The sequence below is a fragment of the Taudactylus pleione genome, unplaced genomic scaffold (assembly GCF_031769625.1).
Source record: "Taudactylus pleione unplaced genomic scaffold, aTauple2 ptg000129l, whole genome shotgun sequence".
Taxonomy (NCBI): Eukaryota; Metazoa; Chordata; class Amphibia; order Anura; family Myobatrachidae; genus Taudactylus; species Taudactylus pleione.
This window is the reverse complement of record NW_028284531.1, coordinates 13,768,234-13,792,417: the sequence shown is the minus strand read 5'-3', so window position 1 is coordinate 13,792,417 and position 24,184 is coordinate 13,768,234. Positions and strand designations below refer to the sequence as shown.

The 24,184-nt window shown below is 44.6% G+C and overlaps 1 protein-coding gene across 1 annotated transcript; it reads right to left on the bottom strand.

The window, feature by feature from the left end:
• Positions 1 to 516: 516 nt before the first annotated feature.
• LOC148523645 (pseudouridylate synthase 1 homolog) lies at positions 517 to 22,642 on the bottom strand. The gene is made up of 7 exons (XM_088472996.1): positions 22,359 to 22,642; positions 21,276 to 21,367; positions 18,744 to 18,846; positions 16,030 to 16,179; positions 12,572 to 12,703; positions 2,800 to 2,905; positions 517 to 1,215 (listed from the first exon to the last, which is right to left on the bottom strand). The coding sequence occupies exons 3-7, from the start codon at positions 18,837 to 18,839 to the stop codon at positions 521 to 523; spliced, it is 1,179 nt and encodes a 392-aa protein (XP_088329122.1). The 5' UTR covers positions 18,840 to 18,846; positions 21,276 to 21,367; positions 22,359 to 22,642; the 3' UTR covers positions 517 to 520.
• Positions 22,643 to 24,184: the final 1,542 nt, after the last annotated feature.

Sequence of the window (24,184 nt, the reverse complement as noted above, 5' to 3'; positions counted from 1 at the left end):
TCTAGTTTTGTATGGGTGCCTCCGATTTGTATATGTGGGCATCCATTACCACTATGGATACATAAGATTAATGAATTACGATTAATTGCATACGTACTCAAAACAACTGCACAATGACCAACCATCAAAAAACTCAGTATAAACGATCTAGTTTAATTATTAAGATTGGTTTCTTGACATACCTTGGCAGGAGTTAACTAACAAAGATATGTCTTGACATCCATCCAAAAGAAAAACTAAGGAGACATTTAGACAGAAAAAACATTTTCAAGATATTATGAAGCGATCATTGTTTGTGGAGGACTTCATGTGCATTGCTCGCCCCACCTTCTTCCTATATACTTCTACCACTCGCTAATGTTTTATATTCTACATATATCTGTCTGTGTGCTGCATAGGTTATACTGGGCTACATTATTCTCAGCAACTCAATAACTACTAAACCACCTCTCAAAATCTTATGTGTTTGACGAGTCCCTATCAATGAACTTCAATAAAAAACAATAATGTACAGTATTAACTACTTGGGTGTGTTTATTCCTTTGACCACATTGGGGGACAGTCTGTGTGTACAAATTTGGTGCAGCCAATGCCACATGGAAAGTCCTCTTAATTCTCCCTCGATGATGACTGGAATGATCTTCTCCTCTCTGAAGGCTTCTATGGTAGGCAAAGCATTGTCCCAGATTATTGTTTGATGGAAGTTATTGTCATGGTTACGCCTCTGATTATAATGTTCATAATGTGTAGACTCCAAAACCAAGCCTAAAGCCGGTGCTATGGGAATATTGGCCTTGTCTTTCTGCACAGACTGAGGAAGGTAATCAGTTGAGACAGCTCCTTGTGCCAATGCTATGACAAGACCAACCATCTTCCGGATCTGGTGCTGCATGAAGCTCTGTCCTTTGATCAGTATACGTGCAAATTCTACACCATGGCGAACGAACGGTTCAGAGCAGGAAATGTTGATTATGTGCCTATATGCACTCTTGTCATCAGCCAATTTCCCTCTTGTAAAGTTGTGGAAATTATGTGTCCCCTTATAGAAGAAAAGGAGGCTGTTGATGTGATGGAAGTCTTCTCGGGATAAACGGAAGCTGGTCACGGGAGCAGAAACAGCGCACCTTGACAGTGCAAACGTGGGCAATGTGTAGGAATAGGTGCGTGCATCACACATCTCCTTGCAGCTGAATCTCTTTGGCACTCGTTTTATGCCTGAATACGAAGCAGAATAAGGAAATTGGAAGACAAGACAAGTACATTGTTTATGGACGTTGGTATTTTTGTTTCTAATACAACATATATCTTACAATTATGTACCACAGTTGTTGTGGAACTACACATCCCAGCATGCCCTGCATGTCTTGCTGTTAGGGAATGCTAAAACTGGCAGGTCATGCTTGGATGTGTAGTTCCACAACAGCTGGAGGGGCTATGGTGCCCCAAACCTATTATCATGCACATCGATCACTGCTTCCCCTGTCCCAAAACAATTTTTCATTTTGCCTTCTGCATATTCCACCTCCATTGTAATAGGTGTACCTTTATCATGGAAAAAAAGAACATAAGCTAACAATAAAACAGTGCTCAACTATATAAAGCAGTTATCTCCTAAGAAAATGCAGCAGATATATTTTCACCAGTTTAAAGTAAATTAAGTAGTTAGTATAGGAAAGACAGCTCATTTCTCACAGTGCACAATCCTTTCATGTTCCAGGAATTATTATCCAGCTTCCTTCAAACCAATTTAGAACATTACAATTGCATTAAATACTTGATGCTGTTAAAATGGCTTTATGGTACATGCATGGCTGGCGCTACCATTAGGCACCAAAGGGCGCCTCAGAGTCCCCTTAGCAAAAAAATAAAAAAAAAAGGTTTATTTTAAACTATTCACAGTGGCCGCGAGTCTTCAGCCGCAGCTATGCCCTACCCAGGGGTGGATTGGAACACCGGGAAAGTTCCCGCTGGTCCAGTCCCAGGCACCCCGCTCCTGGGGCAGCTAACAGTGGCTGCCAGCCCAGGTCAATTTCTTTGTGCCAGCTGCCGCTTCCTGGATTTGCGTTCCACTGTGGAATGCAAACAGGAAGCGGTCATCTGCTCTGGCTAGCGTGCACTTCAGGGTGCCGTTAGCCAGGAGCATCGGTCGCGGAGTGTATGGAGCTTGTGCTCCAGCCAGGGAAACACTGCGAGTGTGACTGTGTTAGCATAGATGAAACCAATAGGTGATCCATTTGTGTACCAACCCTTAGCAGTGTGGACAGCGGGCAACGGCGATCCCAGTCAGGACTCAGGAGCAGGTCGCGATCTTGGATTTAGCCGGGGGCAGGGCGCCTCCTCATCTCCAGCACAGTCTGACCAGAGACCACAGTCAACATACAGTAGTCCTGGACTCTGTGGCAGCTGCACTGTAACAACGTGACCTGGAGCTCTACTTGGTAAGGTAAGAAGCCCAGGTATCCTATAGTATGTGGTAGACTAGATCACTGACTGCTATATATATATATATATATATATATATATATATATATATATATATATATATATATATATATATACACACACACACACACACATATACTTATAAGACGCCACCTCCACACTTTCACCAGAGGGGCTTGGTAGTGGCTGGTGGTGGTGGTGAGTGCAATGTGATAAAAGATTTACCTAGGGTGCCGGGATTCCTTGCACCGGCCCTGGGTACATGCTAGTTAAAAAGTAAGTTTTAGTCATAGATGCCAATTTGAGTATTGTAATTTACAATGTACTTCAATATCTGGTGATATTTACTGTAATTACCTAACACGCAGATTTCTGGGGGTAGGTTACAGTTGATTTTCTCCATAGAATTTGTGCATGATTCAAACAGTCTTAACGAGACAACTTGAGCCAAAGCGGAAACTCCCTTACAAGAAAACAAGCAACAAAAACATAGCTGCATTAGTGACGACTTGATAACAAAAAAAAAAAAATACATATAACAAATTATTTAGGTATACAGTGGTATAACTTGATGAGGTGGATGGGCAAACATCTTTTACCAAACATGTACTAAGAACCTCACTTATACTCCATGTTAATTGTAGAGTTTATCAGGATTGTTTGGACTATCATCATCGTTAGTACTTAGAGTGTGCACCTGCATTCTTTGTTCCCTGCATTGTACTACAAGTCTCAGCATGGTAGGACCTCTTATTAAGTTTAAAATTAGGGTGTGCTATACGCCTCCCACATTCTTAGCACAGTGTCCCAATGGTATCTGATGCAGATCAAAAAGCTGAGAAGGCAATTATCCGAGTTACTGTGACATCACTGGCATTGCCCCAGTATAGCAACAAAACCACAGAGTGCATTTCTGTAAAGCAAATTGGCCCGGCTAACATTCATACTGCAGAAGCTCCTCCCTCACAAACTACTGCTGAGTATATGTACGAGAGCATGGTGGACATGTTCGGTCAAATATATTTATATGCTAAAGTCTCCCAAACAAGATGAAACGCATTTGGTTTAGGTTAGATTTGCGGTCCAACACATTGCTATTTTACAAATACCTCATGTATGAGTTAAGACTATCTTTGCCATATTTAATATCAAAAGCAGAGACCACTACCCAAATGCAGATTTTGGTATCCAATTAGCGTGGAAGCAGTTTGTATGTTCTCTTTGTTTTTGCCTGGGTTTATGGTAGGTGCTCCAGTTTGCTCCTAAGGCCTAAAGACAGACATTTGTTGGTGCTATACAAATAAATATTAATATAGTTTTATAATAGTGGCTTCCATAACTGTTCTTATTAAAACAATAGTACTCTTTAATAACAACTAAGCCCCCAACACAGTGCATTTTCCTATACAACCAATGTATGCAAATTCAGTGCAAAAGAGCACTCTGAGGTCCGTATTCAATTAGAGGCGAAAACCCGTATGACGTCATTTTCGCCTATTGTAATTATCCCCGTATTCAATTACAAAGACTTATCGCCCATGCGAAAAGTCTTTGTAAAAAAATGGGGATAAGTTTTCTCCAATGTTTAGCTGGTGAAAATAAGTGCAGAATTGGGGTTTAGGGGTGCAGGCTTTAAAAATATAGCCTGCACCTCTGGGAATGCCCCCTAAAAACAAAGTGTGTTAAAAAAAAGTTGAAAAAAAAATATATATATTTAATTTTTGGGGTTAAAAAATATAAATAAATAGGGAACACACTTCTAAAATACCTAAATTCAATCCAGATGGGTTCCAAAGTATGCGGCAGGTGTTTTTTTTATTGCGGGTAGTAGCGGTAGGTGCATCTTTGAAGAATTGTAAAAAAGCATTTTAGGGACTTAAAAATATGCTTGCACGCATTTTCATGTACCCCAAATTTGATGGGCATAGTTATTTTTGAAAAAAAATTTGCTAAATGCTATTCTTCATCACCTTCTCAAAGCCGCATTTATGCACCTGCCGCGGCTATTTAAAAACCTGACTTCCCCTCAGCAGGCAAAAACGGGGGAACCCATAGTGATTCCCCATGTCTGGACATCTTTAGGGGGGTGATGGGATGTTTTCCTGAAAATTCCCATTATTTTTCGCCACTCCCAGATTCGCCGGGTCCCGTTTTCGCGTCCTTTGACACTGAATAAGTGGATAATCGGGCACGCGCGCAATACTTTTCCGCCTGGAAAACAGGCGTAGGAGGCGAAAAGTCCAGCAAATTGAAAATGGGCCTAAGACTATGACTAACAGTTTAAAAAGGAAAAAAAAAAAAAAAAAAAACTTGGTTTCATGACATTTGCTTTTAACAAACAAACAGTAACATCATTGGTCATGTAACTGTGTGGTCATGGGCATCACTAACTCATATATAATATGAGATATGGTAAGAACTTACCCTTGTTATCTCTATTTCTACGAAGTCCATAGGGTTCCACAAGATACCTTGGAGTATAGGTGTGACGTCAGTCGCAGGGCACCAAAGAGTTAAGCTTTCAGCCTCCCAGGATGCACTAGGTCCCCCTCCTATACCCCGCCCCCGGGCCAAGGCACCTCAGTTAGTTACCAAGCCATAGGCCGGAGGAGGAGAAGGAAGAGAGAGAACAAAGATCTGGACACATACAAGAATCACATTCTCACCAGAGGGAGACGGAAAACCGGTGACCAGAGCAAAGCCCATCTGCAGCACAGGTGCGACAGGGCGGGAGTCCTGTGGAACCCTATGGACTTCGTAGAAATAGAGATAACAAGGGTAAGTTCTTACCATATCTCATATTTTCTACTTCAGGGTCCATAGGGTATCCACAGGATACCTTGGGGATGTCCCAAAGCAGTATCCTTTAAGGGTGGGGACGCTCCTGTGCAGAAAGGAGAATCCGCCGCCCGAAGGAAGCATCCTGAGAGGCGAAGGTGTCAAACCTGTAATACCTCACGAAGGTATGGACAGAAGACCACGTAGCAGCCTTGCAGATCTGAACTGCCGAGGCACCACGTCGAGCTGCCCACGAAGGACCCACAGACCTAGTGGAATGAGCCTTCAGAGAAGGAGGGACCGGTAGGCCTTCATGAAGATAAGCTTCAGAAATAGCCATACGGATCCAGGCTGCCAAAGTTTGCTTTGAAGCAGGCCAACCCTTTTTACGGAAGCCAAAGAGGACAAACAAAGCGTCCGACTTCCTAAACGAAGAAGTGCGGTCAACATAAGTCCTTAAGGCCCGCACAACATCCAAAGAGGCCTCACCCACGGAAAGACCCGGTGAGTTAAAGGCCGGAACAACTATTTCCTCGTTAACATGAAACTGGGAAACAACTTTGGGAAGAAACTCGGGCCGAGTGCGGAGCACTGCCCTGTTCCCATAAAAAACCAAGAAAGGGGGTCTACAAGAAAGAGCCCCTAACTCAGAAACACGTCTGGCCGAAGCAATGGCCAGAAGGAAAACAGTCTTAGCTGTTAGCCATTTAAGATCCACTGAGCCCAGTGGTTCAAACGGCGGTCCTTGGAGAGCCCTCAGGACCACAGCCAAATCCCAAGGCGCCACAGGTGGAACAAAGGGCGGCTGAATGCGGAGAACACCCTGCATAAAGGTGCGCACATCCGGGATTGTAGCAATCCTACGGTGAAACCAGACAGATAGACCTGTACCTTCAAAGAAGCAAGGCGAAGCCCATGATCTAGTCCCGCTTGCAGGAAGGCGAGAATCCGAGACAGACGAAACTCCCGCGGTGCATAACCTCTCGGTCGACACCACTGGAAGAACGTATGCCACACGCGATGGTATATCCTCGCGGAAGATGGTTTCCGAGCTCGTAACATGGTACGCACCACAGAGCTGGAAAACCCCCGGGACCTCAGCATGGCCGTCTCAACAGCCACGCCGTCAAAGACAGCCGAGTCAGGTCCGGGTGAAGGCAAGGACCCTGAGACAGAAGGTCCGGTCGTAGCGGCAACCGCAGAGGAATGTCCACGGACAGACCCTGAAGGTCTGAGAACCAGTGCCGTCTGGGCCACGCGGGAGCTATCAACAGGAGCGTCCCTCCTTCCTGTTTGAATTTCCGGATTACCCGTGGAAGAAGGGAGACCGGAGGGAACAGGTATGCGAACCGGAACGTCCACCGGACGGACAGAGCATCCACCAGAGACGCCCCTTCGTCTCTTGTGCGAGACCCGTACACCGGCAACTTGTTGTTGTGCCGGGACGCCATGAGGTCGATTTCTGGAAGACCCCACCTGTCCACCAGTAGTTGAAAAACGTACGGGTGCAGGGACCATTCCCCCGGATGAACATCCTGGCGACTTAGAAAGTCCGCCTCCCAATTGAGCACTCCCGGGATGAAGACCGCTGATATGGCCGGAAGATTGCGCTCCGCCCAAACCAGGATCCGAGAGACCTCTACGAGAGCCGCCCGACTGCGAGTTCCTCCTTGCCTGTTTATGTAGGCCACGGTGGTAGCATTGTCCGACTGGACCTGCACCGGGCGACCCTGGAGAAACCGCTGTGCCTGCTGGAGAGCATTGAAGACCGCACAGAGTTCCAAGATATTTATTGGAAGCTCCGCTTCTGTCGGCGTCCACCTGCCCTGGAACAAGTGTGGACCCGAAACTGCTCCCCAGCCCCGAAGACTGGCGTCCGTTGTCAACAGGACCCAATTTGGAACCCAGAACGGACGTCCCTTGTTGAGGTGGGTCGTCTGTAACCACCACGTAAGGGACAGGCGAACCTCCTGGGTGAGCACAATCGTCTGGGACTTCAGAGACTGAGTCAGCCCGTTCCACTTGGACAGGATCAGGTGCTGCAGAGGTCTGGAGTGAAACTGGGCGTATTCCACCATGTCGAACACCGACACCATGGAGCCCAGTAACCTCATCGCCGAGTGTAAGGACACCCGGCGGCTGTGCAGACAACTGCGCACCCTTGACTGTAAAGCAGAGATCTTGTCCTCCGTCACGAAGATCCTTTGCTGTCCCGAGTCCAATAAGGCTCCAAGATGCAGAATCCTCCGAGACGGGATTAGAGTGGACTTCTGCCAGTTGATTAGCCAGCCGTGCCGTTGCAGCAGTGCAATGGTCAGGTCCAAGTGGCGTAACAGGAGCTCTGGAGATCCTGCCACCAATAACAGGTCGTCCAAATACGGCAACATGCGGACTCCCTGCAGCCGCAGAGAAGCCGCCATGACCGCCATCACCTTGGTGAAAACACGTGGTGCTGTTGCCAGGCCAAAAGGTAACGCCCGAAACTGGAAGTGGTCGCTGCTGATTGCAAACCTGAGGAACTGTTGATGGCGCCAAAGAATAGGGACATGCAGGTAAGCGTCCTGTATGTCCAATGACACCAAGTAGTCCCCAGGTTCCAGCGCCAGAATGATGGACCGTAGGGTCTCCATCCGAAACTTCGGGACCCGCAAAGACTTGTTGAGTGCTTTGAGGTTGAGAATCGGACGATATGACCCATTGGGTTTCTGTACCAAAAATAGATTTGAATAGAAACCCTGGCCCCTCTGGGAGAATGGAACCGCCACTATAACTCCAGCCTGGAGCATAGTGTGCAATACCTTCCGCAGCTCCGTAGCCTTGTTCCGGTCTGATGGGAGACCCGTGGTGAAGAAGCGAGCCGGGGGTCTGTGCCGGAAGGAGAGGGCGTATCCGTGGGAAACCACCTCCAGAACCCAAGTGTCTGTCGTAGTGGTCGACCAACACTGGGCGAACTGTAGCAGGCGGCCTCCCACCCTGGGATCCCCCAAAGGGAGGCCCGGACCGTCAGGCCGCAGGCTTGTCATCTGGCTTGGGGGCCGGACGTCTGGTACTCCATGCCTGCTTCCGGGGCTTGACCGATTTCTTAGGGCCAGCCTGTCGAGGAAACGACTGTGGTTTGGGCCTGCCCTGGGCCCTAGATGACCGAAAGGACGATGGTCCCGAACCAGAAGGAGCAGCGGACGACGGGAGACAGGCAGATTTGGCTGCCGCCAGCGTGGCCACAATCTTATCCAGATCTGGACCGAAGAGAACTTCTCCGGTAAACGGCAACGCTTCCAGACCTTTCTTGGAATCTGCGTCCGCCTTCCAGGATCGCAGCCACAAGGTGCGACGAGCAGCTACCGCTGCTGAAGAAATTCTAGACACCAGAGTACTAATGTCTAGAGCCGCCTCGTTGATGTAGGTGGCCGAATCACGGAGATTGCCAATCAACTCCGCCTGATCGGCCGGACAGTCGGATTCAAAAGAAGCCTCTAATGAATCCGCCCAGCGCTCCATCGCTCTGGCAACCCAGCAAATGGCCATAGACGGCCGTGCTGCCCCCCCTGCAAGGGAATAAGCGGACTTCAGGCAGATTTCTACCTTGCGGTCCGTAGCATCCTTAAGGGAGGACATGGATGGCATCGGCAATGTGGCACTACGGACAAGACGGGTCACGTGAGAATCCACCTGTGGAGGGGATTCCCACTTCGCAAAATAATTATCCGCGAACGGATAAGCCACCGCCAGACGTCTCTGCGGCTGGTATCTTTTGCCAGGTTGTTTCCACGCCTCCTCTAAATGGTCCACCAACTGACCCGAAAGAGGAAAGACTGTGGCATCGCCCTTCACATCTTTGAAAAAGGCATACTTAGATTTAGCCGCTGGGGGAACTTCGTCCTCAATCACCAAGGCTGTGCGGACCGCCCGAATAAGTCCAGGAATATATACTTTGGACTTAGCATCAGCGTCCTTAGTATGGAGAGGTTCCTGATCGTAAGGATCTAGAATCTCCCCATCATCAGACGTCCCTTCGTCATCCTCATAAGGAGCGGACAGAGACGCCACCGGCCTTTTATGAGGCCGCATCACAGACTCCCCTTGCAACACATCCGACAAGTGCTGTACAGAACTCGTCAGGGAGTTAACCCACGCTGGCTCCTGAGAACCCGGGAGCGGGGAAATAGGGAGACTGTGGGGTACCACCAATTGTCGTGGGAACCCCTGCATGGGTGACGACACCACAGACTGCTGGGACAAACCCATCGGAGTAAACGCGGGCTGCGGAGCTAACTGGCCCACTAAAGCTGTTAACGCCTGAGCGAAACAAGCCCAGGGCGGCTCCTGTACCGGTGCTGTAACCGTAATAGGCCGCGCCATGGACAAACACTGCCGGCAAAGGCCCTCCGCTCTACCCTCCCCCTCCGCTAACGGTACTTTGCACGTGGTACACTGTAGCCGGAGGGGAAAATCACTTTCAGACATGATGGCACCACGTATGTGACCTCTCTCACCAATTAAGTATTAAATAGGCGAGAGACCACCCTGCAGCACCGCACCGCAAGGGCTTTAGCAGAAAGAACAGGGACAGTAATAAAGCTGACAGTTTAGAGAAGAAAAGATTACAGGCAGCAGCGCTAGCACAGTCACATACAATGCAGAAAAATAACAATTCCTGCACTAACAGCGCTGATCACTCAACTACACAGACACAGGGCCTGGTAGGACACAGCGCTGCATACACAGACCTGAGCCACAGCGGAGGAGAGGTATGCGGGGGGACCCAGACCACGATGCTTCCGTCCAGCGCTTCCAGCAGCGTTCACCATGCGTTCTGGAGAAGATGGCCGCCGAGGAGCAGAGAGGAGGCTGGCCTGGGGGAGGAGCGCTGCCACAGGACCAGTCGGCAGCATGCAGAGAGGGCTGTGTGCAGCGGGGGAGGCGCCGGCTGTGAGACAGGGAAGGCGCGCTCCCCTGGCATGCATTTAACCCCTGGGACGCCGCAGCGCTACCGCTCTGCTGCGGTCCGCTGTCCCAGGGGGTAGTGGAAGCGCAGGTTGGTCGCCTGGCTCCACGCTGCAGCCAGTCCCCAGGGAGCCCCCTGCCTGGGGACTTAGGACCATGTGATCAGCGGGGACCCACCGCGGGACCCCGCTGCTTACCTCTGTCCCCCTTGAATCCGGCCATGGTCCGGAGCATCTGGGGTCACCGCTAGCTGTGACCCCAGACGCCCACCAGCATCCCCGGATCAGTACCGGCGTTCTGGTACCGGCGGGGTGTAGGGAAGACAGCATGGACGTCAGGACTGACTGTCCATGCTGTTCATCCAGTTGTGCAGCCACAGCTGCATGAAGAATAAGCTTCAGGGGCTCTTCTAGCCCCCACTCCAACAGGTGCACCCGACTCCGGCCGGGCACCAAACTAAACTGAGGTGCCTTGGCCCGGGGGCGGGGTATAGGAGGGGGACCTAGTGCATCCTGGGAGGCTGAAAGCTTAACTCTTTGGTGCCCTGCGACTGACGTCACACCTATACCCCAAGGTATCCTGTGGATACCCTATGGACCCTGAAGTAGAAAATATATAGATATTAAAAAACATATTAACAAGAACGCAGGGGCATATTAAAAACTGTGGGGGCCCATGTGCAGCGGGTTCCCCCACCATGAAGCGGGCCCCTACTTGCCCAGCATCCACCTGTACCTGATGAAATGTGTCTCCCACGTGGTGCGCTGGCACACTAGGCTTCTCCTGGAGTGCCATCTTTCCGGTGTTAAATTCGGAAAAATGGCGCATGCGCAGAAGAGAGCAAAGACTCTGTCACAGTGCCTGACTCTTTGTTAGCGGAACAATCTTTTTGAATACATCACTGACAAGATGGCGCCATGTGAGAAGCATAGAGGAAAGTTTAAAAGAACACAAAAAAACACTGTATCCTTGAATACCGCTGGCAGTAACAGATTATATACTCATGTAAGTGGAATTGTATACAAACTGAGGACCTGAAATACTATATAATAGGAGTTACTAAGCACTACTTTTCTGGAATCTGCCTTTCTTTGGAACTGGCAGGGGTCTCTTGTAGGAGCAGCATTTTTTTCTAAAGCATGCCAGCATGAACATTGATTTCCATTTTTTCTTTGTTATTTTTACATTTTCATTAATTTGTTGTATATATTTTACCCCCTTTTTTTTTATTTACAAATACCACACTGTACTAATAATTTTGGGTTAACATGGAAACCCAAGGGTTTGTGTGATGTCTGTCGTGTAGAAAGCACATGACTGGTTAAGTTGGCCATACAAGGAACAATCTAATAGAGCTAATCTGTAAGCACTGTATCCATGCGTAGGACACAGAACCGGACATCTAGGAAACCTGCTGAGTGATCAGATGAAATCTGCTCCACTTCTGGATGAAGGTTATGGTCCCACCCTATCAGATAAAATCTGGTAAAAGCAGAGTATTTGAAAAGGGTCAGCTTTAGTAGCAGAGAGAAGAGCAAAGATTAACCTTTGGCGACTATGGAGATATCATTCTGCACTCCATGTGAATAAAACTATTGGGGAGCTGTATAAACGTGTGTTGGTAACTGTGCATGTTACGTGATGCAGCTAACGCTTCCATGCATGTAAAAATTCAGGGAAGGAATCAGCTCCCCTGTCATTATCGCCTCTGCTATACCTAGATAGGGTGTCAATGTGGAGTCGGAAGTTATGAAAGGTTAGTGGAACTGACCGTTCCGACAACTGCAGCTATCGATTTCGACAACTCTTGTTGCCGCACTCACACAGCACTTAACTTGGCTGTTGGTTACGCAGGTGACGCTGGGGATTTCTGAGTGGCGCATGGTCAGACTCCCTGCAAGCGCCGGTCAGATGCCAATAGAGGGAGAGCGCAATTCGCTAGACAGGTGAATTAACACTCTCCCCCTTCAGTAAATCAACAGCCAGGCGGTGCCAGGACTTTCTTCACCACTGTAATGGGTGAAGCAGGTCCTGACAATTACTAAACAATAAGCACATAATCATATATATTCAACTATGTTTTTTATCACTTAGGGAGCTTCAACCAAAAGAAACATTTGCGGTGATGAAGCCTTTGAACACTGTATTGTATTATTATCTTATATTTATATAGCTCCAACATAATATGTACTATAAAAAATGTTTTTCTATTAGCACCAGTCACAGCCCCAGTGGAACTTACATGCTAATTAGCTGACATTGGCATACAAGATAAAAACAAATTTAACCTGAACCTTTTTGTATGAGCATTGCTGATAACCTAAATAATAATATCATTATCAACATATTCTACATATACTGTAAGACGAATACTGTACATGCTATATTTTCTCTCCTTTCTCGCTACCTTGTCCGTGCGTGCACAACGCTGGAACCGCAGTAAACGCATGTTGGAAAAACACGTCTCAGGGATACATTCCGCTTTTATGAGTGCAGAAAGCAGCTCCCCTTCGATAGTTGGAAAGCCAGATTTCATTAACTGCACAGAATAGAAGCAATGATATTAGTCTGCAGAACGGCCTTTTGCATTTCACAATGAAACAATGAATATGGCACAAACAGGCTGTAATAAAGACGACACTTGTATTCATTAGTGAAGCATGCAGATTCCATTTTCATTATTTGCCTCTGTCAGAGCAGGTAGGATAATTACTGATAAATGGCAATGTGGCACTGTGCCAGTGTCATGCCATAGTAATTCCGCTGGTCTGACACATTAGTACACTTGTGTATGATTAAGGAATTCCTGAAATCTTCTAATGCTTTTATAAGGACCAAATATCATAGTGGCAAGTAGCCAAGTTCACTTGCAATATGCTCTGGCTTCGGCCACTTTTGAAAAAATTGCTTCAATCTCTACATAATGAGCGTTTTCAGGTGACTTCAAGTTCTGACAAGCAGAGAAATAAAGAAGCTACAAATGAATGGTTATCTATAGGATTAGACTTCCTGCACCAGATAACGGTCAAATACCATTGGTGTCTGTACAGCTGCATTTTCCAGTAGCGCCATAGTCTGATGTGACACAAAGGCTACAAGGTGCTTAGAGATTATCATGCAGTTTTATCTAGTGGCTTAATCCAACAATGCAATTAATGCTGATTACTAACACTGTGATTTATCTCAAAGCAGGTAATACATACTACAAGATAAGATATCTTTATAGTGTGCAAGTGGCCTGTTGGCACATGAACTACTAACACTTTCTGAACGAACTGATATATTGGCGATTTATTGTCAGATTCCTAGATTGTAATATGTGAGGAAGTTTTTGTGAGTTATTTTAATGTCTTATCAGTATGTATCTCTGGGATATTGTAATTAAACTAGTGAGTTTTAAATATATATTGCATTTAAGATACCTTGCATTGCTACTTAGCATACTGGAATATCTTGTATAGAGCCTTCTAATTACGGAGGCTCTCTATGAGATTAGGATTAGGTGTAGGTTTACTTCAAATCCTGCAATAACCTCCAACAAACCAGATAAGAAGTCTTTTATTCATTATAATGTAATACAGCAGTATAAGACTTGTCATTGGCTGGGATGTGAGCACACAAGGTGCATAAAAAACACGTGAACTACATGTGTACCTGTAACGGAACAAAGAATTATGGAAGCGCTCACTGAAGGTGAATAACTTGTTTACCCATTGCACGAGACGTAGACCGCCTTCTGCGTGTTGTCATCTTAAACAAAGCATGGCCGGTACATCTGTAAAAGTCACCATTGGCTGGAGATGGCGAGTTACAGGACTGAACGTTTCTGTACCAATTATCATTTTCTACACTAAAGATAGTAAGGATTTCTGTATAGTACCTCAACTGTGCCAATTGTCTTGTATATAATTTTAGGATATGGAACAGGGCACACTAAGTATCATTTACTGTACAATTAGTGTGAGGTGAATAACAGACATTGAAACAGGGTCCCCAATATCTCCTGACCCTTAGTGTGCTGAAGTACTCCAGGGTCTGACAGATCAGGACTCCGTTATCCTAGTAGGTTGAAATTTCCCAAGTACAGTAGCTTCTGGCCAGTGAGCAGTGCTTCAGCCTACACTGGCACCCTGAGAATAACTGGTGGCTACATAGTCAGGGAGTGTGAAGAAAGGTGCTGCACAACGTGACTTACAACAGCACTCGTGCTGCAATTACTCCAGAGAAACATTATGCAACAACCCATCTACCTGACCCAGGGAGTTATGTACTGCAAGGCGCATCTATGAAATGTGCAGCCGCACTACTGGTGAAGAAAATGATCACAGCCGCACTGTACTAAGGAGGTGGGGTGTGCTAAAGGAAGCGGGTGATCACCCACTCTGGATCCGCTACTGTCCACACATAGTACATCATGTCTGGTATGACAGCAGAGGCAATGGAGAAATCCCTGGGTAGCACTGATAGCACAGGAAGGCTGCACCTTCAGGGGCTTGTGCAATAAGTTGCGAGCTGCAGCCACTGCGGGAACTTCTGTGAGTCTTCCCGTATTTCTATAGTGTCTTTAAAATGATTGCCACTTTCAAAATACGGGAAGACTCGCAGGAATTCCAGAAGCTGCTGCAGCTCACAGCCTATTACATAAGCCCCTCAGAGTTAACATGGAACCAAGTGTAGGCGATGAAATCTAAATTCCTCTTCACTCTACAGCTCTTAGCAGAGGGCGTGCACTGCGCATGTCAAAGATAAATATAGATTTATACACAGGTAAGCACAATTTTACTATATATTTGGTAAGCACATTTATTGGCACTTATATTATTTTACAGATTGTGCTGTACCATCCGGTACAGTATGGACAGGCTGCCACCTATGGTGGGCAGTGTGTAGCTGCATATGTATGTTATTTCCTTTATGAATTATAATCCATTTTGTGGTCGATATTGTGTTTTCTTTAAGTTTTTATAACTTTACGGGCTTAACTAAATAAGAACCACATTCACTAGATATTACATTTAGCCTTAACTTCCCATCTAAATTATTATCAGCAGCAATTGGCAGTGAATCAGGAAACTGTTGCCACATCATTCAATAATATTTAATGGATACCTATGGAAACATAGTAAAAATTGCATTGAAAAACATTTAAACTAACACAATCGCTGCAGGAAAATATCCAGTGTGACTACACTAATACAAGCTTCAATATACCAAGAAACACTTATTCATTTCATATAGGTAGGTTGTCAAATAACAACAACAACAAAAAACGCCTTTTATTTACACCTAGGTGTCCACGAATAATTATTGTTTATCATAATAAATAATGTGTCACTCTTGTGCTCAGCATAGGGGCTGCTCTAAGGGGGGCGATAACTGTTACAGCTGCACACCCCGACCTGTAATACTTCTCCCCTGCCCACTAGCGCTGTATTATAGCACAATCCCCTGGACCTGGCACACGGGCAGTGAGAGAGACTGCTGCTTAGCACTGCTACTGAACAGTCTCCTCTCTCTCACTGCCTGATGTGCTGCTGCGGCTGTGCTGCTATACAGCGGCAGCACCTGATCCGGGCCCCAGCTGAGTCCCTTCAACCGGCCTGGGCCAAGGTAAGCAGCATCCGCTCCTTTCCCCTCTCGCCGCCTCTGGTACAATCAACACATTTTTTCCATGGAGTAAATCAGAATAGAAGTTTGAAGGGGAGAAAAATTGGCTAGCAGAAATATAGAAGCACATAACATAAGGCAGAGAATATGGCCACTCATAGTGAATAGTCACGTGTTTTATAAATACACGGCTGTGGGTGACATAATAAGATATATATATATGTTCTGCAGTATAGAAAGTGACGTATGCACATTTACCTGCATACCGTGATAGCCACTACCACAGTAAGCCGTCAACATGGCAAACTTCTTTAGAGTCTTCTGTGCATTCTGCGACGCATCCTTAGGCTCACTTGTGGCTTCTTTACATATTCCCTGTTCAAATGTCTTTTCTTCATCTACTACGTTCTACAAGGAATAAAGACAACACAATGCATCATAGTACAAGAATCACAAACAGAATGCAAGGCAGACATGGCAGTGGTATGTAACATGGCTACCACCTTTGGCACCACTTTAAATTTGTTACTGGAGGGTGAATCAAAGTGGTTCTGCCAGATAAGGGAAGGAAAATCAATTTATCCTGTACGGTTATAATTAATATATGTATAACATATCTAAGAAATATCACTCTTACTTTAGTTTAATCTAATCACCACTGGTTTAAAGTTCCAAAAATAAATCCAACACGAAGTAATAAACACAGTATATAAAAGTTCTCATACTTTGACAGAACTTTAGATATTTCTCATTGCTTTACCACTTACTATGCAGTGAGGTAATACACAAAATAAGAGAGAATAATGTGGTTACTGTTAGAAGGTGAACTCAGGGATAGCTAATATTCCTTTATTGATATCAATTGAAAACAAAATCAGTTAATTTCTACAAGCTAGAACTATTAAAAACAAAATAAAAGAACGTTGTGAAAAAAAACCCAAAGGTTAAACTTTGTTTGATTGAGTTTTACCTAATTGTTGGTATAATAACCAACTTCAATAGGTAACTGGATACATCATTTATGTGGGTTCTCATTCTGAACAAAGATGATGTTATAATAAACAACAGTGGATTTGTATTAGTATAAAGGGTTTGAGATAATCAAACCTTATATTATTCCCTTCTAAAATAACTGTATGAACTTTAACATTAAGGATTCATTCTTTCATAAACACTGTTAGACTGATGAATGAATCTTTATAGATATATTCACAAAAATGGTTGTTATTCATACAGCTTGCACCTGCATTTATTGCACCTCTACTCGTAATTGCTGTCTTAAGTAAGTCTTTACCAGATTGTTTAGATGAGCAGCAGTCCCTGTCTTTATTACACTTTACAGCAGAAAAGGGGTGCCGTGGCGCCCAATCTCAGGGGTGTTGCGGGTGGTCCAGTCCAAAATAAAATTATTTGGGCCATCCTATTTGTAGGCTAGGCCAGTGGTTCCCAGACTTGGTGCTGTGACACCCTGGGGTGACACTCAGGGCAGCAATTTCTGGTAGAAGTGTAGTATTTATGAATGAACCCTTAATTAAAGTTAATACAGTTAACTGAAAAGAATAACATAAGGATTGAATATCTCCCCCTGTAGAACAATACGAAGACAGGTTGTTGTTTGTTAGGACATTATCTCTCCTCAGTACGAGCATCTATGTAAATGATCAATCAAGTTACTCATTGATGATGATTGACAACTATTAGCCAACATCCGATCAAACAAACTGTATCCACTCCTCTAAAGCTGGGGATACACCTAAACGATGTGCTGACCCAGCGATGTGATGTGACGTGACGTAACGATATATCACATCACCGTATGGCGACGCAATATATTGTTACATGCTTAATTTAACAACACTGCATCCTCCGTTGCATCGTCCCATCTGAAGTGCATCACATAACACAGGAAAATGTGACCGCTCTGTTCATCAAACGATACATTTTGTGGATTTGGGGGTACACGCTATAAGATACGTTGTTGCGATCCATGGTGGAGGATAAAGTCGGCCAATATATCATTACTCTCGCACTTTTATATTGTGCTTGTTTTTAATACTCACATATTATAGAAAGAAACCAATTTCATTTTCACGGTTAAATGGAGTAGCTCTTCCCCTATTTATACTAAATATTTAAAATTTATTATAGTGATTATGATCATTTGGATTACCATTTTGGGTGATCAGAATTTCAGGGCACATGGCAAATAGTAGGCCTGAATCAAATATTGGAATCACTATTTACGCAGTTGAGCGATTATCTGTAAACTGTGCATGCGTCTAGGTCGCACCGCACATGTGTCAAGGTACATTACCGCAGTTGCTCGCATCGACTTTTTACTCGCTGTGTGATTGAGTCAAGGAGCGTTTGGGGAAGGTAACGGGGAGTGGCGGCAGAAAAACGAAGGCCTCTCGCAACCGTTTTTGGGGTATGTCACAGCTTTCGTCTGCGATTCTGTACACCTCAAAAATGGCTCCAGAGTCTCGGTTCCTGTGGCCATTCTGCACGCCCATAGGGTTACTCAGAAGACTGCTATCAAATGACCTGCAAATGATGCTGCAACTTTTCGCGCAGATGCTTGAATTTGCAAAGGCATAGGCGAGCATCAATACATTCCTCGGTGTCTGCGACATTTGCATATTCCACACAGCAGCTGCGTACAGGATCACATCAGGCTCTGTGTTCATGGAAGACTTTCTATACTGCCAAGTGCAAGCTACTGTTCTCGCTTATCAGTCATTTCAGTCTAGGGACGGGCTGACAGCAGTCCTTCAGTACTGACAGGAAATCTGTCGTGTGCAGGAAATTATCTCCAATCCACAGTTATGGCTTTATCGCAGATATCTTCATGTCAGTTCCTGAAGCTTTCACACATATATTTGTGATTGTTATTCAGAATTATTGTATATAATCATAGTGATATTTCTGGCTTACCGATTCTTTAAAACAATTAGAAAACAGCGTTTCTGTACCTGGCATGGAAAACAAACGTTCATACTTAGCGAGCGAAGAACGCACTTCCAACCAATGCTGCTTGAATAAATACGCAGAAATGTAATGTTCCTCATATTCTCCCTAATAAAAGATTACAAAGCATTCAATGTCTATATCATTGGCGAAACAGTGTGCAGTGATACAGTATGTCGGACAAATACCAGTCACCTACACACAAGGCTTACAGCTGTACATTACATGCAAGAAGTTCTCCATTTTCTTGGCAGTTATGAATATTAATGATCATAATAACAGAATACTTAGTTCCAGTATTAATTCCAACACTATTGTTTTTAATTTATTTTGTTTATGGTGCCTTTTTTTTTATTTATTTTTGTCTTCTTTTTTTATTCTCACTAAGGGGTTGTTGGTTTTTTGTGTGAATGAAGGGCCTGATTCCGAGATTGACGCTGATGCAATCACTACTGCAATTTCTTGTGGATTATTTTGAAAATATGCTAATGTCTTCCAAAGCTTACCTAAGCATAGGGATAGGCACTGCTGCCTTCCTCATATCCGTCCGACGACGTGCATCAGCGCAAAACATCCTGAAATTCAACGCAGATTGGGCAGTCGCTCAGCTTCTGAGAGAAGTCTGACCTGTCGCAAGCACTGCATCTCTCCTCATGCTGCGAAGGAGATCGCAATGGCTTTGCGAGTGAATCCTCTGCGCGAGTGTCATCGCAAACCAATCGCTAGTCGCGCGCAGTACGGCTTGCACGCATGGCTAAAAATAGCTCAATCTGCGTAAATATCGGCGTTGCATAAATCTCGGAAAGAGGGCCTAAGCTCCTACATCACAATTTATTACTCATCTAGTTCATGAATACTGGTTCTTATCAAGGCAAACCAATGGAACTGAGGAAACAATATGGAAAATCACTTTGCTTATATCATACAGTAGTTCCCCAATGCTGATATATTCTGTGGGGACTGATACATCTAATACAGTAGTGCAGTGGTCTCCAACCTGTAACTCATGAGCTACTGGTAGCTCTTTGTCTTAATTGTGGCAGCTCACCTAGCTGCAATACTGCCGAGTCAACCTGATGTGCTTCCCCATGGTTCCACCCACAGCATCTACGCTATGGCGGAGTAAGTGACTCCCGCCCAGCCCTGCCTGAGAATCACACAGCAGCCCTGCCTATATCTTTTGCTCCTCTACTGCACGTACCTCCATTGAGCTGGTAATTAAAAGTGAAATGCGCCTGTGCTTAAATTTTATTTACAAAACTACAACAATATCACTGTAATAATTAAATGCATTTTTATTTTCTATGAAACATTTTTATTTTTCATTAAATTACCTTAAATTATTTGGTTATTAGCCAGAATTTTTTTTCTGCAATCTTAGTAGCTCTTCAGGAGGTTTCATTTTTCTAAAGTAGCTCAAATTAACGTTGGAGACCACTGCAGTAGCATTTGAAAGCTAATTTGAGGACAGGTTTGAAGAAAAGCAGCAAGAGAGTAATACTGTACTGAAATATACTACTTACTGCTCTTTATGCCAGGTACAACAAATATGATTAAACTTCAAAGTCGCCACGTACCTTGCCTTAAATACTCAATACTTTAAAGGAAACATTAAGAGGCTTATGCATACTTAGGAGCAAAAAAAATAAAAATGAGCAATTTGCCCCTGAACAAGCCATGCAGAAGTATGTGGTTGTTCAAATGCATTTATTTGTGTATGCAGCGAAAATACTGCCCGCTTTTGTATGTAGTTCATATATAATGTGCAGCTTTGTTTTACACTGAAATTCAAAAATGAGCTAAGGAACACCACAGCAAGAGAGAACTTGTATCTGGGTTCAAGGGCTAAATGTAATAGCTAGCAATCTTCTGCTGCTGTGGGGATTTAAACTGGCAATCATTGTAAAGGCTAAACCAGCTTGGTTTAGCCTTTACGATTGCCACTTTAAAAATACGGGGAGACTCGCATAAATCCCCACGGCAAAAGATCGCTCACTATTACATTTAGCCCCAAGTCTCTGTGGAGTAACGGGGAAGGGCACATATGTGGATGAAGCAAGGTTGTATTTCCTTCTGTTTATGAAAAAGGAACTAGAGGCAAAGGTACACACTAATTTAGTAAGTACATTACCTAAGGGGATGAATCACTCATTCTGAATTCATCAATTCATCTACTCTTTTTGGAATTTAGGATTGGTTTTTTTCTTCTCTCATTTATATATATGGTGACTGGACTGTATTTTCTGATCAATTGTATTTTAAGATCTTTCATATGTTTATATGCAATAACGTTACCTCATACTAATGATATAATTGAATCATAGTACATTATTTATAGAGTTCATGGTATTATATTGGCCAGCACCAATTGTTATTACTACCTAAACTCTGATATATGTAATGACGCAAGGCTTAGGGTAGCACCAACTCTATCCATGATTCTGGTGCAGTATACAGCTACAGAGTATTTCCACTGCAGAAGTACTGATATACCCCTATATGGCAGAACTCGTAATCAGTGCTCGGGTGAGACTTACCTGCAGGGAGGTCACTTGTTCTTCAGAGATCTAAGTTCGACACTTATACCTTCAGTAGCCAGGCTTGTACAGGGGCGTAAACAGACCTTCATCTAGGAGTAAAAGGAGACAACAAATTGGTGTCCTGTTAAGAAATAATTACCAGCTCTTTTTACTACTTTGGCAAAGTTGGGTTTATAATATTTGACAAGTCCTTAGTAGCACACAGTGCAACTCACTATACAGTAGGACAAGCAAGCTAAGATGAGGGGTGAGCAACTGGAAGCAAACTGGCAATAAGGGAAGACCCAAGGGCCTGATTCAGAGATGTACGCTAACCCAAACCCGATTGTTAGCGCACATCTCCGATGTGCATGCTCAGGACACATTCTGCGCATGTGTAGAACGGGTCCTGCGATCTCGCTTGCAGACCCCCCCAAACCGCAGCATGATTGACATTTAGACGTTTTTTCCGGGAGGCCAGGGTTTGCGACGGTGGTTGCAGAATTCCTGGCCTCGCATGTGACCAGGACCCGGTCAGACTACGGTAAGCTTCCACAGCTTGGCCAAAGGAGCAACCATCACGAACAGTGGTCGCAGCAAAGTGATCGCAGATACAGCTCGTCGGAGTCTATATTCTACAGCTACCTCCTGCTACATTAGCATTTTACATGGACGTAACTGCACAGCCGTTTGTGTGTGGCTCTTCAATTCCATCCACCTCTGAATCAGGCCCCAATAGCGGAGAGGTAAGCGGTGATTTAGGAGGAGAGGAAGCAGAAGGGGGCGTATAAGACGCCTCTGCTGTTAATCTCTCTATAGTTTAAAACTGACCATGGTACTCATTATATAAGATGCTATTTTAAGTATTTGTCCCTATTCTCTGGGTTTTGTAATAAGTAATTTAATAAAGGAGGAACATTTTAAATATGATCTTATAACTATATTCAGTGCCTTTGTATGATGTATATAGGGTGCACCAAGGTCAGATTGCAGTGTTTTAACATGTTGCCATACACCTTTGCTCCAGCTACAGTGTACTGACATGGCAATAACTGATACTATGTTTGCAGCTATGCAGTGCCTGCAGGAACTATACTTTACCTTCTCCATCTGCAAGCAAGATAATAATGTACTTGCTGTTCTCCATGTGTCCTGCCCTAGCCGTCATCCATTAGCCCCTCCGGGCACAGACCGACTGGTGCAGTTCTGGAGGACAGAAAACAACACTGGAAATAGTACAGTGACAAATTCTCCTTTCATGAATAACTTCTGAATTCCTCCTCCTCGAAAAGACGAGACGACCCTTACTTCCAGCAACTCTGTGACACACTGTCCATAGCTCACACAGTGACTGGCACACTCACAGGAAATACGGGAGAGCTGGGAATAAACTACAACTCCCAGAAACCCTTGCGCCATCCAATTCAAACTTACCAAACTTTGTTAGCTCAGTGTCTGACAAGTGAGAAAAGTCTATTTATTATATTTGCCACAGCCATTTTCCTTCGCTTTATGTAAATGATGATTACATTGAATGTGCTTTTTCTATCATTTGAAGGTAAGAGCTTACATTTTTGTAGTAGTAATTTTAATGTATAGAGGTCAATTCAATTTGGGTCGAATTGCAAGCAGTGGCTTGATATGATGCCCCATATGGGTGTGAATTAAAATACACAAACCCGGGGCTTCCGTAAGTGTGGCATATTAGCCTGATTCAGCAGCGTATGCAACTGCAATTACGTACGCAGATCGAGCAATTGAAGGTCACTGCGCATGCATATGCACCACACTGCGCGTGCTATGCGATCGCACTGCGATTACGGACGCCCTGAGGAATCTATCGCAGAGTGAGTGACAGGCTGTGAGCGTTTCGGGGTGGTGAGGGGGAGTGGTTGGAAAAATGCAGGTGTGCCAGTCCGTTTGAACACTATTTCATGGCGTGCATAAATTAGCCACTGCGATTGCATACACAGCCTGTGTACTCACTGCATGCGACGAGACTTGCAGTTTCTGCCGCTGGTCAGACTTAGAGGGGTATTCAATATGAAATGTTAACTTCACTGTCGAAGTTAACGTTTCATATTGGAGTTTTACCTGTGTTAAAGTATCGGGCGCGCTCCCGCTTATACCCGTATTCAATATAAAATTAACCAAAACGGGAAACTCCGAAGTTGGATTTGCGTCAAGTTCCGAATTTTTCCTTAAAAAAATTGTAAAGTAGTAAAAACATGGGGGATCACTATGGGTACCCCCGTTTTAGCCTTTAATTGAAAGTCGGGGATTTAAATAGCCGCAGCAGGTGTTTTTTTCCGACATTGAAGAAGTGATGCCGAAGAGCACTTAGGTTATTTTTTTCGTTTTTTTAAGTGGTCCCATCAAATTTGGGGTACATGAAAATGGGTACTAGCATATTTTTATGTCCCTAAAGTAAGTTTTTAAAAATTCTGCATTTGTGCACCTGCCGCTATAATTCTATTCTAGAAAACATCTGCCGCATACTTGGAGAATAGCCCTGAACCTATTTCCGTATTGTTAAACAATTTTTTCCCATTTTTTTTTTTCACCCCAATTTTTAAATTTATTTTTTGGGGTGTCCCTATTTCTTTTTTAAACTTTTTTGACACAGTTCTTTTTTAAATGTCATTCCCAGGGGTGCAGGCTATTTTTTTTAAGCCTGCACCCCTAAACCCCAATTCTGCACTTTTTTTCGACACCTATTCAATGGTGAAAACTTATCCCCGTTTTTTATCAAAGAATTTTCAAAACTGCGATAAGTCTTTGAAATTGAATACGGTGTTTAGTGTAAATGCTGCGTGACTGGCCGATGTGCGTAGATGGTACCGATGTATACGCAGAAGTGCAAGGCTGTAATACCGCTGCGATGAGCTGAGTGCAGGGGGAGAAGGGCCCCGAGGGCGCTGTTGGCC

Coding starts and splice junctions, on each gene's coding strand:
- LOC148523645 (XM_088472996.1), bottom strand. CDS start 18,839: ATGAGGAACATTACATTTCTGCGTATTTATTCAAGCAGCATTGGTTGG. Junction 12,704..16,029: donor GTGGCTATCACGGTATGCAG/GTAAATGTGCAT, acceptor TATTCTGTGCAG/TTAATGAAATCTGGCTTTCC. Junction 2,906..12,571: donor GTTGTGCACGCACGGACAAG/GTAGCGAGAAAG, acceptor TTTTCTTGTAAG/GGAGTTTCCGCTTTGGCTCA.